This window comes from Artibeus jamaicensis, unplaced genomic scaffold (assembly GCF_021234435.1).
Source record: "Artibeus jamaicensis isolate MK-2021 breed Jamaican fruit bat unplaced genomic scaffold, CSHL_Jam_final contig_601, whole genome shotgun sequence".
NCBI lineage: Eukaryota > Metazoa > Chordata > Mammalia > Chiroptera > Phyllostomidae > Artibeus > Artibeus jamaicensis.
Genome location: NW_026521902.1, coordinates 1,234,540 through 1,248,084, shown reverse-complemented (window position 1 = coordinate 1,248,084; position 13,545 = coordinate 1,234,540). Strand labels below are relative to the sequence as shown.

The 13,545-nt window shown below is 50.9% G+C and overlaps 1 protein-coding gene across 3 annotated transcripts in view; it reads right to left on the bottom strand.

Annotated features, from left to right (window-relative positions):
- SORL1 (sortilin related receptor 1) overlaps window positions 1-13,545 on the bottom strand; it is a 161,809-nt gene that overhangs the window by 114,158 nt on the left and 34,106 nt on the right. For all 3 annotated transcript variants that reach the window (XM_053670663.1, XM_037131699.2, XM_053670662.1), the window contains exons 4-6: window positions 9,590-9,751; window positions 7,982-8,049; window positions 2,779-2,959 (exon numbers count right to left, since the gene is read on the bottom strand). In XM_053670663.1, coding sequence (XP_053526638.1) covers window positions 2,779-2,959; window positions 7,982-8,049; window positions 9,590-9,751 — 411 coding nt within the window. The remainder of the gene's footprint in view (window positions 1-2,778; window positions 2,960-7,981; window positions 8,050-9,589; window positions 9,752-13,545) is intronic.

Here is a 13,545-nt window from a genome sequence, read left to right as displayed (position 1 = left end):
CTCTCTCCATTGCCTCTCCCTCCTTTCAGAATGGAGGGAGGAAGGAAGGGATTGGGGAAGAGAAAGAAATTAAAATCATACCAAAAAATCTAGACCTAAAAAACTAAAACAGAGAAGACCTATGAACTCTGAAAACTCAGAAATTGATCAGGGACTCAAGAGTTGGAAAATTTTAGTTTAAGTGATAGCTAATAAGCTTAGTAATCAGTGCAAATAAAAGCTATTGTTCCAGGAACTGAAGGTGGGACCCACCCTGACTCCAAGATCACAAGCAGTTCTACCAGGAGACTGTAAGCAGTCTCGGGAGGACAGCGAGCAGGATGGAATCTGAGCTATGTGCTCCAGGGGGAGACGCCCACCACCCAGTACACAGCTAAAGGCCACCACCCAGGGTGAGAATACTGCAGTTTTTTAATCCGATTAACTTTCACTGAATCTCAAACCCCTTACCTACGCTTCGTTCTCCTTATAAAAAGAACCATTTTAATATGGAATTTAAGACAGTCCATTAGGATATGAACCCAGCATCTTCTTGGATCGCCAGCCCTCTGAATAAAGCGCCCATAAAGATTCAATCCCTGTCTCTGATTATTGGGTTTGGTAGTGACAGCACAAATCCCAGGGGGTTTTTTTGCTAGTTTCAAGATGGTGCAGGAGCTCACACCTGCCCACCTGGAGGTCAAGAGGTTCTTCCGTGTGTGTCTGTGTGTGAGAAAGAAAAACAAATCGACAGGCATGCAGGAAGGGACATCCAGGGAGCGACTGAAGGACCCAGCCTGGCAGAAGAAAGTGGTTGAAAAAGCCACTTCCCCTGGTATGCCATGGGGAACCCCCAGTCTCCAGCCCCCCACGTCTTCTCTCCTCATTCCAGCCTTCCACCCTGATTCCCTCTGGGCTGGCCCTCTCTATGCCCTAGAACTCCAAAGCGCTTGACCTGCTTCTACCTGGCCAGCTGCCAGTCACATAAAGGATAACCCGGAGGGAAACAGGACATCTCATTTCCATCCCTCAGGTTAACAGTGATGGGAAGCAAAGTGGCCTCACGAGCCCTGAGGCCCACTAGGTCAGCCGGCTCACAGCCCCTAGTGTAATGGGGTGCAGCCAGGACCCCCCTCAAATGAAGAATTTGAAATGCAGTCCAGAACTCAGGTGTCCAGGAAATATAAAAATACAGGATATCACCACCCCTACAAGTCTGAACTGGGGGTTGGGACAAGTGAAGCAGGGCCATTAACAGTTATTTTGCATATCAACAGTTTTGCAAATAACTGCAAAAAATGGTCATTTTATATATTTATAACAGCTGGATAGCTTCATAGATATGTTAAGTAGCGTTGGCCATGCTTTGAGCCAGGGGGATGGGAGTGACTTGGACCCATGACATAACTGGGAGGCAGCTCCCCCTGGTTACACTGCCTGTGTGAGAGCTTGGAGATGGTTTGCTCCCTACCACAGGGCCACACCTGCCCAGACTTACTATGACAACCAAGAAAGGCTGGAAAAATGTGGGAGTGCTGGCAGGTGTAGCAGATTGTAGGAGGAGTCAGAAATGGGCTTGCAGAGGAAGATTCCTGCAGGTCTTTAAACCCAGGCGTGCCAGCCATGCAGGGGCTAAGCACGTGGTTTTCGGGATCCCTTTACCACACAGCTTAGATGACAGGAGAGACAATGCAGGACTAGGGACAAGGACAATGTGGGATCTTGCAGGGAAGGAAAGAGGGGCCTGAGGAGGTGCCACAGGGTTTGGATTGAGAACTGGAGATCGCTGCAGTGACACCCTGATGGTGTTGGGAACCACAGGAGGCCTGCCGGCCAAGCACGGATGACCGAGAGGAACCAGAAGTGAGCTGCAGAATTTTTTTTTCCTGAGACATGGTACTCAAGACTGGTCTGCCAGGGCAAAGAGGGAAGGAAGGACTGTGGTTTTGTGGATGTTTTAAGGGACTTTGAGATTTTAACGAAGACATTAAGTCATTACTCTAAGTCTGTATAACTTTTGAATTAACAGTTTATTTCCTTTTCACCAAACTCTAGCCTTGAGAGTCATAATTCCAATTCCCTGGCGGCAGGCAAAGGCTCCACAGTGACAAAGGGACCCCACGGCATCTGAGTCTGTCCTGTAACACCAGTCCAGCTGTCCCACCTGCCCCGACAGAGCCTGGTTCTCTCCCTTGCACAGAGCAGTGTCGTTGCCACTTACCATCTGACACCTTTGCAAGGCAAGTCCTATTAAATAGTCAACAACCCTGGTTTCCAACGAGCAAGCTCTCCATTTCATTATCTGGCTCCCACCCATGAAATCAAGGGGAAAATTTTCCCAAAGACTGAGATTTAAGCTGGAAGCTTAATGACTGCTTTTCTTAGAGCACTGACTCCCTGTTGGTCAAAGACTGCACATTCTATGAGCCATATAAGTTAACATGGGGTCAAAATTCACAATGAAATTGGCCTAAATTGAAAGGAAATCGGGCAATGAAGTTAATGAAAAATGCTACTGAGCCTCATCCCTCCCTCCTGAATTCTTTTCATTAGGATTTCAAAGAAATACATGTTTGTCAAGGATGCATGGAAAACAAGCAGGTGCCTAGAGACACTGCGAGGGTGTGGCCAAGCTCCCGCAGCCCTGGACCTCCCAGGATGCCTGCAGTGGTACCCTTGTCACGCCCCCCAGGCCCAGCGATCAGGCCCTGCTTGGGTGAACTCCCCTGCATGATCACAGAACGCCACACCTCAGAAAGGAAACTCCAAGCAGTTTACTGCTTAGCATCTGAAACTTACCACCACCTTAGTAGCAAACATGTACTTGTCCCGAAGCTGAAAGTCCCGCACGTCCTCAAGGACCACTTCCTGGTTCTCCCGGGACTGGAAGAAGTCTGTACTTCGGAAAACGGTGGAGTAACCGGATGGCTCATGCCGTTCGATGTAGACGGTGTTTGGCTTGTCATAGGGATCAATTCCCCTAGCAGAGAAAAACAGCTGTTACCGTCTCCCCCAAATCTGACCCCTGGGGGCGAGGAGGTTCTGCCGGGGCGGGGCAGATGGTCAGCTAGAACTGCGGGCGCATGCCAGGTTCACTAGTGCTACCAACTCTCTCCGGTGGCCCCTCAGTGCCGTGCTGAGGGAAGGGGCTGCCATCTGTCAGGCCTTTTATGTCACTGCTGTTTTCGGAGCACCCTGGGTTTCCCCTCAGGGCAGACTCCGACCAACCTCAGTGGGGTAGAAAGAAGGAAACAACGCAAGTTTTCAAACCAGTACTTCTTGCTTGAGGCTGTCAGCAGGTTTCTGGCCTCAGAGTGAGGAACCTCAGAGGAAGAAAGGAGAGTGTTTTCCAAGGGGCTGCGTTTGGAGAAGAACAGAGGTACCCACACGAGGAGCCATAATGAGCCCTTTTCTCCATCTGTCTGCTCAGGGCTGTTGCTGTTGTCACCAATCTGGGCAACCAGCATCCACCCAATGCAAATTCACATCCTTGAGCCTCCTTCACAAGCTCCTTCTGGCACACGCTGGTCTGCTCAGGAACGCAGGCTCCTTTCCTCCCCTGTGCTTCGGTCCACTCTACACCCCTCTGCAGGGCCCCTTTGCCATTTGTGCTGGCCTGCACCTCTGAATCTTGCTCATCTTCTGGGGCCAAGTTCCTGTCCCTCTCCCCCCAGAGGCCTTCCCCTAACACTCTCGTCCTTCTCCGAGCACTGACAATGTATCTCTACAGCACTCAAGTTCAGGCCTTTTTAGTGAGATTTATGTGAGTTTCAAACAAAGGTAGAAAACTGCTTTGGTTGGGAGGGTTCTGAATCAGTCCCCTTACTGTACACAGGAGTGTTTCTTGTCATGTTATCTTGCACTGAATGTATGACATCACAATGTCCTGTGTTGTTCACCTCAGCCTGGCTGAGCTTCCTGGACAGTTGCAGAGGCCGTCAGAGCCCACGTCCTATCTCTCTCTATCCCTTCCTACCCGGCAGGGCTCCCACCTGCACGGACCCCCTGCTGCATGCGCTCTGTGGACCATCAGTACACAGACGATTCCAAATGGAAAACTGTGGCATGAGTTCAAACCACCTGGGAGGAGGTCTCTGAAGTGCTGCCCCTCCCCGCAGGTGCACCCCACACAGCAGCTGAGAGGATGGCTAACCTGCCTGCCCCAGGCTCCTGACACTTGCTCATAAGAACACCAAGGCCACGCGGACCATTCCCCAGGCGGAAAGTTAACTTAAAAATAGAGAGAACGAGGATGCAGCTGTGGCCCAAGGAAAGGCAGAGGTCTTTGGAAAGTTCCATCCTTTGTACAACAGCTCTCAGGATAATGAAAATATGATATAAAATTCCTTCAAGATATGCCATCAAAAGCACATTCTAAGAAAAAAGAAAGAAGGGAAAGGAAGGGGGGGAAGGGAAGGGAAACAAAAGAAAAGAAAGAATAAATGAAGAGAAAAAAGGAGGCAGAAAGAGAAAGGAAGATCAGAGCAGAAAAATAGAAGTCTCTTTTCCCAGTGAGGGGAAGTGATTTAGCCCAACAACCTGGGGTCGTAAGCAGGCGCCTCGGTCCTGACCTGGATCACCTGGCACTCTGTGTGCCTGTGTGAGAATGGCAGCAGGTTCTCTCCTTTTCCAGAATTAGAAGTACTGATTAAAGCACTTCCTCTCCTCTGAACGATATGCAAATTAAAATGAGGCTGCTGGATATTTTTAAAAAGGCAGAGAGGAAGGAACCTTTAATCAGATTTGAGAGCTCACCTCTACTCTTCCTCCTTAGCCAAAAGCAGCAGCCAAGATCTGAAACAACAGCCTTGACTTTCATCCCCATCCAACTCTGTCGTCAGACTCCAGCCTCCCGTTTCAGAAAGCCACTCCCCCTGCAAGTTCTGGGTGCCTGGCAGTGGCTGACCTTCCATTCTTACCTTCATTCAAGCCTAGTTCCCTTTCTCTTTGACCTCATTTGCAAATTCCAAGCCTTGCCAGACCTGACCTGGCCCCACCGTTCTCACTGGCCCCCCTGACCATCCTTTAGGGACCTCCACAGGGTAGTCTGGGGCCCCTCCCCCAAAGCTCTCAAACTGTCCCAATTTGTCAATCTCCAGCTCTGAATAACAAATCATGGGTTTTCCACTCCCCTGCGGCTGTTAAACTGACAAGTGTTTTGGAACAGAAGGGGGTGGGTTCGAGGGGTCAGATTATACTCTCACTTACAATAGATGATCCTCACAGAAAATCCCCCGAATTGCCTGAAACTCCCTGACACCATTCTGGTAATTATCTAAAATAAACCCATCCTTGCCTCTGAAATAGCCGCACGTCTGAACAGAGGCAGAAGGCACAACATACTAATTCCCAAATATGAAGTAACTTTTCTTAGTAATCCAGTTGGTCTGCCCTCTTAATATATAGTTCCCCCGAACAAGTAAAAGAGCAATGCATCCCTTTAAAATTCAAATGAGCAAAAGACACCCTGACTGGTATGGCTCAGCTGGTTGGGCATCATTCCACAAAGTGAAAGGTCACGGGTTCGATTCCTGGTCAGTCAGGGAGTGCAAGGGGCAACCAGTCAATGTTACTCTTATACATCAATGTTTCTCTCCCTCTCTTTCTTCCTCCCTTCCCCCTCTCCAAAAATAAATAAATAAATAAAATATTTTTTAAATATTTAAAAATATTAAAATACAAAAAATAAAATTCCAATAAGGCAGAAGAAAGAAGAAATCTCATCCAAGTGCAACTGCTGGGTAGGGGCTGCACTGGGGTGAGATCACGGTTCTAATGTCACTAGGACCCTACAACCTCTGCCCAAGGAAAACCACAAACAGGCCAGAAACAGCCGCCCTCTCTGAAGAGGCCACCCCCAGAGCCTGGAGACACCAGCTGCAAGGCTCCATCCTCCCTCAACCCCTAAGGAAGCAACACCAACCCAAAGACATTCCTCTTCCAACGGGACTTTGGAAAAAGCAGACGCTACCCAACCACCTTGCAGGGCCACTGCCTTTACTGAGGATTACAAGTCAAAAGGCAGGTGACAAACTGGAAAATATAAACACACAATCTATCTCAAATCACAAAGGACTAATCTCAAATATAACATGAGCCTCTAGAAATCAATAATACAACTACAAATCCAACAGAAAAAGGGTAAATGGCATGAACAGATATGTCACAAAAAAGATATAAAAACAAACATAAAGCAGGTTAAAAGATGTTCAAAATTATACATAGTAAGAAAAGCGCAGGCCTGGTTGGTGTGGCTCAGCGAATTGAGTGCCAGCCTGGGAACCAAAGGGTCCCCGGTCTGATTTCCGGTCAGAGCACGTGCCTGGGTTGTGGGCCAGGCCCCCAGTTGGGGGTGTACGAGAGGCAACCACACATCAATGTTTGTCTCCCTCTCTCCCTCCCTTCCCCTCTCTCTAAAAATAATAAAATCTTTTATTAAAAATAAGTGAAAAAAAATAAGCATAATAATAGCATATTAAAATGTGGTAAGTGCTATGCAAAAAACAAATAGATCAGGTTCAACAGATGGGGAATGGCAGGAGATTAGCTGCAATTTTATAGGGTCCTTAGGATAGACCTCATTTAGGGCAGTTATTTGAGCAGACCTGAATGAGGTAAGGAAGAAAGGAGAAACTATATCTTTTTTCTAGATAAAATGCTCTTACATTTTCTAAAGTGCAAGAGCATTTCAGGCAAAAAAAAAAAAAATGCAAACTGCCTCTGATAGGAATGTGCCCTGGCATTTAATCTAAGAGAAATGATGATGCATATTAAAGGGTTCAAAGCAGAGGAACAACATGATCTGACCTGCTTTCAACAGGATCAGTGCGGCTCTGTGCTGAGAATGAGGGCAAGAGTGGGGGTAGAAAGGTCGGCTGGAGGACCAGCGGGCACCGTGGCGGTGGGGGGGGAGGGGGCGCGCGAAGCGGCCGCTGAGCAGCGCACCTGGGGTCTGTGCTAACGGTGGGGCTGGCAGACGGATGCGCATGATGGACTGCATGTGAAGCGTAAAGCAGACGTGCGATCCACAAGGGCTCCAAGTTCTGACCCTGAGCAACCAGAACCTGAAAGCAGTTGGATCTGATTTGTGATGGTGAAGACCAAGAGTTAGGTCGGGAGACATCGGTTTGCCACAAGCGACCCACTGACAAGCAAGCCCGCTCCCAGGCGTCTATTCTACACATTCGCTGGCACGTGCACCAACTCAAGGCTACATGCCGAGTCCCTGTAACCGTAAAAGATCAGAAGCAACCAGGACAAGGAACAACTGTTGATTTCACTTTCCTTCTCAAAAACCTACAACGGTCCCCCACTGCTTTCGGAATTCAGTCTGAATTCTTTTTTTCAAGCACTACAGATTCTGATACAGACAGGCCTTCCCAAACTTTACCCAACACACGGCACGCCAGCCCCACACTGCCACATCTCCGCTCCGGGCCACTCTGTCCCTGCACCCCTGTACCCAACCTGCTAACGACGCCCCACCCTCTGCAAAGAACACGTCCCTCCTCTGCCTCCTCGGGCTGTGACGGCACGTGTGCTGTGCGCACAAATGTCTTTCCTCCCCTCCTAACCTTCAATATATCCACGAATGAGTGGACTCCACACACCCTAAAGCATATTTATCACATTTTACATTCAGCAGACACTGCAAACAACATGTTATGAAAAATCCCCACTTCTGATAAAACTGAAGGTCTTTACAAAGTGTCACACATGCCATAGCTCTAAGATTCCCCGGCTCCCTGAGGGACTGAAACCGCAGAAGCTCTGCACCAGCCCCCCCCCGCCCCCGCCCTGCCTCCACCGCACCAAGAGCTCCCTTCCTCATCCACCCCAGTGTGCCCGCTGCCCTCACGGGTCTAGTTCCCAGGTCTGGGGAATGTGCTTCCAGAACCAAATGCTGGGCACTTTGGGGGAGGGCGGGCTCAGCCTCTGCCAACAAGCTGGAACGGAGAAAAGGAGATTCTGTAGTTCCCGTTTCCCAGACCACGAGACTTACCACGCAAAGGACTTCACGTGCTCCTGAATTACGATCCAGGTCTGGCCGAAGTCGTCCGACTTCCACAGCTGTGGAGGCCAAAGTGAGGAGAAGCGGTCACTGAGCAAGAACCACACCCAGTGTGATGGGCACTGCCACGTCCCCAGGGAAGGGCCCCCAAAGCAGCACGCACTCTGGGAGGACAGGCACCTGGGCCGCCGAGGCGAGCGAGGGCAGGAGGCGAGACCAGACCCCCACCCTGTGCTTCGCTGGTCACTGTGGTCTCAGCAGAAGCCAGAATGGAGGTGACTGTGACCTGCCCTTCGTTTACGGAGGGTCGGAAACTGGGCTTCACTCAGACCAGCCCTTGGTGGACGGTGACCACAGAAGGACTATACTTCGTCCTTTTCACCTGGGAAAGTGTCCTCAGAAACAACAACGGCCATGGTGGCCGAAGCTGAATGGCAAGGACACTGACAACATGCAGAACCGAGAAGTACCAGGAAATCGACTGAACACACAGGGTGTGTCTGAGTGACTGACTCACCAAAGCCCCTTAACTTTCAGAGACAGTACCTGGGGCTCCCTCTTCCCATGTGTCAAGAAGAGGAGGCCAAAAATAACAACAATCCACCTGCACTGGTGAACTGCCCCCGCCCTCACTGCAGTCAGTCCCTAAGGCCTGTGGAGGTGAAGGAATCATGTTTTGGCTAGAGGACCTGCTGAGAAACGCAAACATCCCGAGGTTATTCTGAGCAAAGTCGTTCAAAACTCATTATAAATCCAACCCTGCAGGATCTAGAGGTTTCACAGGATTTCAGCAGAACCATTTTTTTTTTTAAATCCTCGCCCAAGGACATGCTCATTAATTTCAGAGAAGGGGAAGAGAAAGAGAGCGAGAGAAACATCTTGTGAGACTGCACCCCAACCGGGGACCCAACCTGCACCCAGGCAGGTGCCCTGACCAGGAACTGAACCTGTGACCCTTTGGTTTACAGGACAACACTCCGACCGCCTGAGCCACACCAGCCAGGACCACATCAATATTCTTGACTTGGCAAGTTTCTTACCCTGATGTATAAATCCTGCTAAGGCTCTGTCTCCCCATCACTCACCTTTCCTTCAAATTTGGATTAAGGAGGAAAATACACACATTTACATTGTGTGCACATGTACGCAAAAAGAATATCAGTGGCAATGGTAAATTCAAATAAAGGACAGGCAATGGCAGCACGTCCAGGGCAGAGAACAGAAAAGGCACAACAGAAAGGTGACAGCTCCCGGCAGAGCTGTGACTCCGGACTTCCTACCTGGCTCTGATTCATCTCCAGAGCCTGACAAAGGTGCATCGGCACCAAACAGCACATTGTATTCAATGAACAGGGCCTGCCAAGTGCTACGTGCTGCCCTCTGGCTGGGATGTAGGCTGAGAGAGCGAGAGGCTGCATTTTTCCTGAGCCATGGGAAGTGAAACAGCTACAAAGGCTAAGGCCGAGAGAGAAGGGGGTGGGGCCAGGAGGAGGTCATGCAAAGGACCTACAAGTCCTGTGTGGACACCAAGTCCACACAGACAGAGTGTAACAGAAACCTCGAGGTGCCCACCTGACCGGGTTCCAGAAGCTCTCTTACCTGCTTGTTGGGGTGAGACCTGTCATAGCCCAGGAGGAGGTTGGAGGCCTTGCTGTGCAGAAGGAGATCAGCTGCCCGGAAGGGGATGGAGAAGCCTTCGACAGTGCGGCAGAAGTCGAATGTGATCCAGAGGTACTGGGCATAAGCATCCACAAAGATGTACTGCAAGAGAGAAGAGGTAAGCTCAGAGCAGGGCCTGGCCAGAGCCACTCAAGCCCCTCACACCACATCTGTGTGCATGCACACCCAGGGGCCAGCTGCACCAGTGAGGGGCCAAGGGCCCACCAGGCGGTCTGCACAGTGCTCTCATCATCCACCAGCAAGAAAGTGATGCCGGTGCACACCCCAGAGAAGGCTCAGCTGGGGAAGGGCTGCAGGGTGGGCCGGAGGGGAGCCAGACCATGTCCACCAGGTCACGAAGTTGGTCAAGCCAATTTTTACTCTCAAATGACTTAGATGTGCTCACTCCGTGGTAAGTCACTTGGTTACCGTCAAAGGGTGGCTACTGAACGCCAGGACACCGAAGTCCCCAGGCTGGCCACACAGAGGGACTGCTGTGCATCTTCTGATGTGCCATTCCAGGAAAATCCCTAAAGCTACACCCACTGAGGAAAATTAGCTTCACGCTCTCCCCACTACCCCAGGCAAGGGGGAGCCTAGGAACTGGGCTGCCCCTGGGTTGGCCACCTCAGGCTCTGGTGCAGCAGGAAGCAGCTCTGTCCAGCAAAAGCCTCACCTCAGTCACAGCTGAGTGTGACTTTGAACAAGTCTGGCTAGAGAGGGACAGCCAGGCTAAAGAGTTTCTGAGGGGACAGGGTGGACGCAGCGCAGTCTAACAAACATGCAATTGGGGGGCCGCCGTGAAAACACAGCGTCCCTCCACGCAGCAGCTGCGGCTCTGAAGTGGGCGGAGGCATATCCACCGAGAATTATAGTTCGAGAGAAAGTGAGATCAGATGAGAAGCCCTGATCTGTCATGTAGAGCAAAGGCTCAGACAAGCCCTGGTTTTGGAGGTCGGAAATGACAGGCAGGCGAGACTGCCAGGGAAAGAACACTCCGAGAGCAGTCTGCATTTGCAAACAGGGGAGGGAAAAACATGGGGCAGGCGTATCAACAGCTCTCGAGAGCCTGAGGGAGCCAATCAAAAAATGGGGCTGGAAGACAGTGACAGCAGGCCCTGAGAGCACCCAGAGTCCCCATGACAGTCCCTGCTCCCAGAAGGCAGCCGGCGGGGGTGGGGCACAGGCCTGGTGGACCCTGTGAACCGGAAACTAGAGCAAGGGGGAGCCAGCCACTGAGACTCTCGCAGTCAACAGTCCAGAGCAATCAGTCCAAAGCACTTTCCTTAACTGATTCCACCTGACCCAGGCCACTCTCCAGCTCCAGGTCCTGTCAGCACCGACACTTCATACTTGTTCACATGCTGCTTTCATATGTTCTCACCCTGTACTCTCCTCTCCCCAAATCTACACTGTAAACTTCCCAGGAAGATGTTCTATGTGTTCTTTCCCTCGCGTTTCCTCCACATCATATAATGTAAAACTCTAATCTCCACAGAAGCCTGAGTAAAACTACCTCTAAAACGTACTAAATCTTTGGAAAGAAAAACTAGTCTAACCCTGGCTGGTGTGGCTCCGTGGATGGAGCGCTGGCCTGAAAAACCAAAGGGATGCCAGTTTGATTCCCAGTCAGGGCACATGCTAGAGGTGCGAGACAGGTCCCCAGCAGGGGGTGTGTGAGAGGCAACCACACATTGATGTATCTCTCCCCTTTCTCCCTCCCTTCCTCTGTCTCTAAAACTAAATAAATAAAATCTTTTTAAAAAAGGAAGAAAAAACTATTCTAAGCAAATGGATGTCATGCAAACAATTATGATCCTGTGAGTGCCATCATAATTTTTTGCATGAAAGTGTTCCTTAGAAGTGACCACCCATTCTCCTGTTGGAAACCTCTGTGATTGCTGGGAAAGGGAGCGCTCTAAGTCTGAAAGGAAGTCCGCCCCGTGGCTTCCTATAGCTCCACATTCTAGAGTCTGAAAACCCTGCATCCAGTCACAGAACTGACTACTGTTCAGGATAACAGCTAACATTTTTCAAGAGCCTTTACTACGTGCCAGGCACTAAGCAGCCGTTTTGCATGCCTTACCTCATTTAGTGCACTTAGCACTCACTCACAGCCACGCAATGCTTAGCTGTTGTCATTACCTCCTCTTTTCCTCATGAGGCCCCTGAACCTCAGGGAGGTAACTGCCCAAGGTGACCCAGGAGGAAGCAGCATTCGCAGCAACGTCTGGCTGCTTCAAAGCCCAACTCTAACAGCTCGTCAATGCTTACTTCCTCTCTCCCAACAAAAGGGCAACATTTTCTGAATTTAATTCATAGGTCTTACACTGTACTACTGGACTCACTTATATGCCTTCTCCCTTAGTTCACTCCTTTGACTGGAAACCCTCTCCTCTCTTGCCTTCTGCCATGTGGTCCCATCTTCACCCTCCCTCACCCACCACTGGCCACCCATCCTTGACTCTCAATGACTCTCCTATCTCGGTCCGCGCCCGAACTGCACATAACCTCACCACTCTTCCCTCCTTGGCTGAGAATGTGGCTTATCCTTCTACATAGTTTGAGCGGCTGCCTCCAAGAACAAGCAAGCATTTCCGCAACCTTCACATCAACTATCTAACCATGGCGTCTCACTGCAATTCCAATGTCATTACTTTCTTCATCTTCTCAGTATCTGCACCTTGACGTGCCAAGATGTTTCACCAAGTCCAACACTGAACTCGTGGATGCCTTCTCAGCGAAGCCCAATGGTCACTCCCTCCTGGGGTCGCACGTCCCATCCACACGCACCTTGTTCCAGCTCCGCTCCTCCGACACTTCTCAAACCCTTCCGTTCAATCCACCCTGCCTACTCCCGAGGACACACATTTCCCAGAGATGTTACTGCAGACAACTCCTCAAAGACTCCTCCGGCTACCTACAGTCTTCAAAGCGAAAGCAAGCTCCTGCCTCTATAGACAGGGGCCTGCCCGACACCATGAAGGCCCTCAGTGCTGACCATTCCCCCGAGACACGGCCCCGCCTGCACAGAAACCACACACTGGGCTTTGCAGTCTCCACACAAGCCCTTCCCCTTCTCTGGGGCTCCCAGTAGCTCTGCTCCCGCCAGCTCATGCCTGTGCTGGAAGCCACATTCACTAACCCTGAGCACCCTGCTCACTGGGTGCCTTTCCTTCTCCACTCGAACCTCACCCAGTTCCCCAACTCCAACTGCCTGTGGGTCCCAGTTTGTCACATGGCCATGTCACACGTGCATGTACAAAGAAGCCACAGAACATCTACCTCTGCTTCTAAGTGTCTGCACTTCCCTGCCTACCAGTCTCCCCAAGGTCAACCCCACGGATCCGCCAGCAGAGTTGACCTACAAGGCACTTCCTCAAGTAGGCAGTTTCAGGATGTCTGCACGTAGCCCAGCCCTCCAACCCTGTCTGCAAACACGTGATATTCCAGAGGAACATCATGCTGGGTGTCGCTGCTCCCTCTGAGTATACCAACACCTCTGGAAAGATGACAGCAGAAGCGACCTCCATGCCAGCCAGGAGACACTCTCCAGCTGGAGGGCAGACGGCACAGCACCTGGGAGGGAGGATGCAGCCAGTGAGGAGGGAAGCAATGCAGAAGCACCCCTCGGGGAGGCAGACAGAGGAGAGCTGCCTCCGCACTTCGCCAAGGCCGGGCCTCACCACTGCTGAGGTCGAGAGCCCTGACTGCCACATGCTGTGGCCTTCCTAAAGAGCCTGACATGTTGAGACACCACCTGACTATGCTATTTGGCCAGGGGACTGACAGGTGGCCTGTGGGGTGCCCGGGTCAGCAGGCAGCAATCGGGTGGAGAAGAAGGAAGTGGGATGCAGGCTCAGGCAAAACAGGTCCACACCCTCCCGTGAGGCACA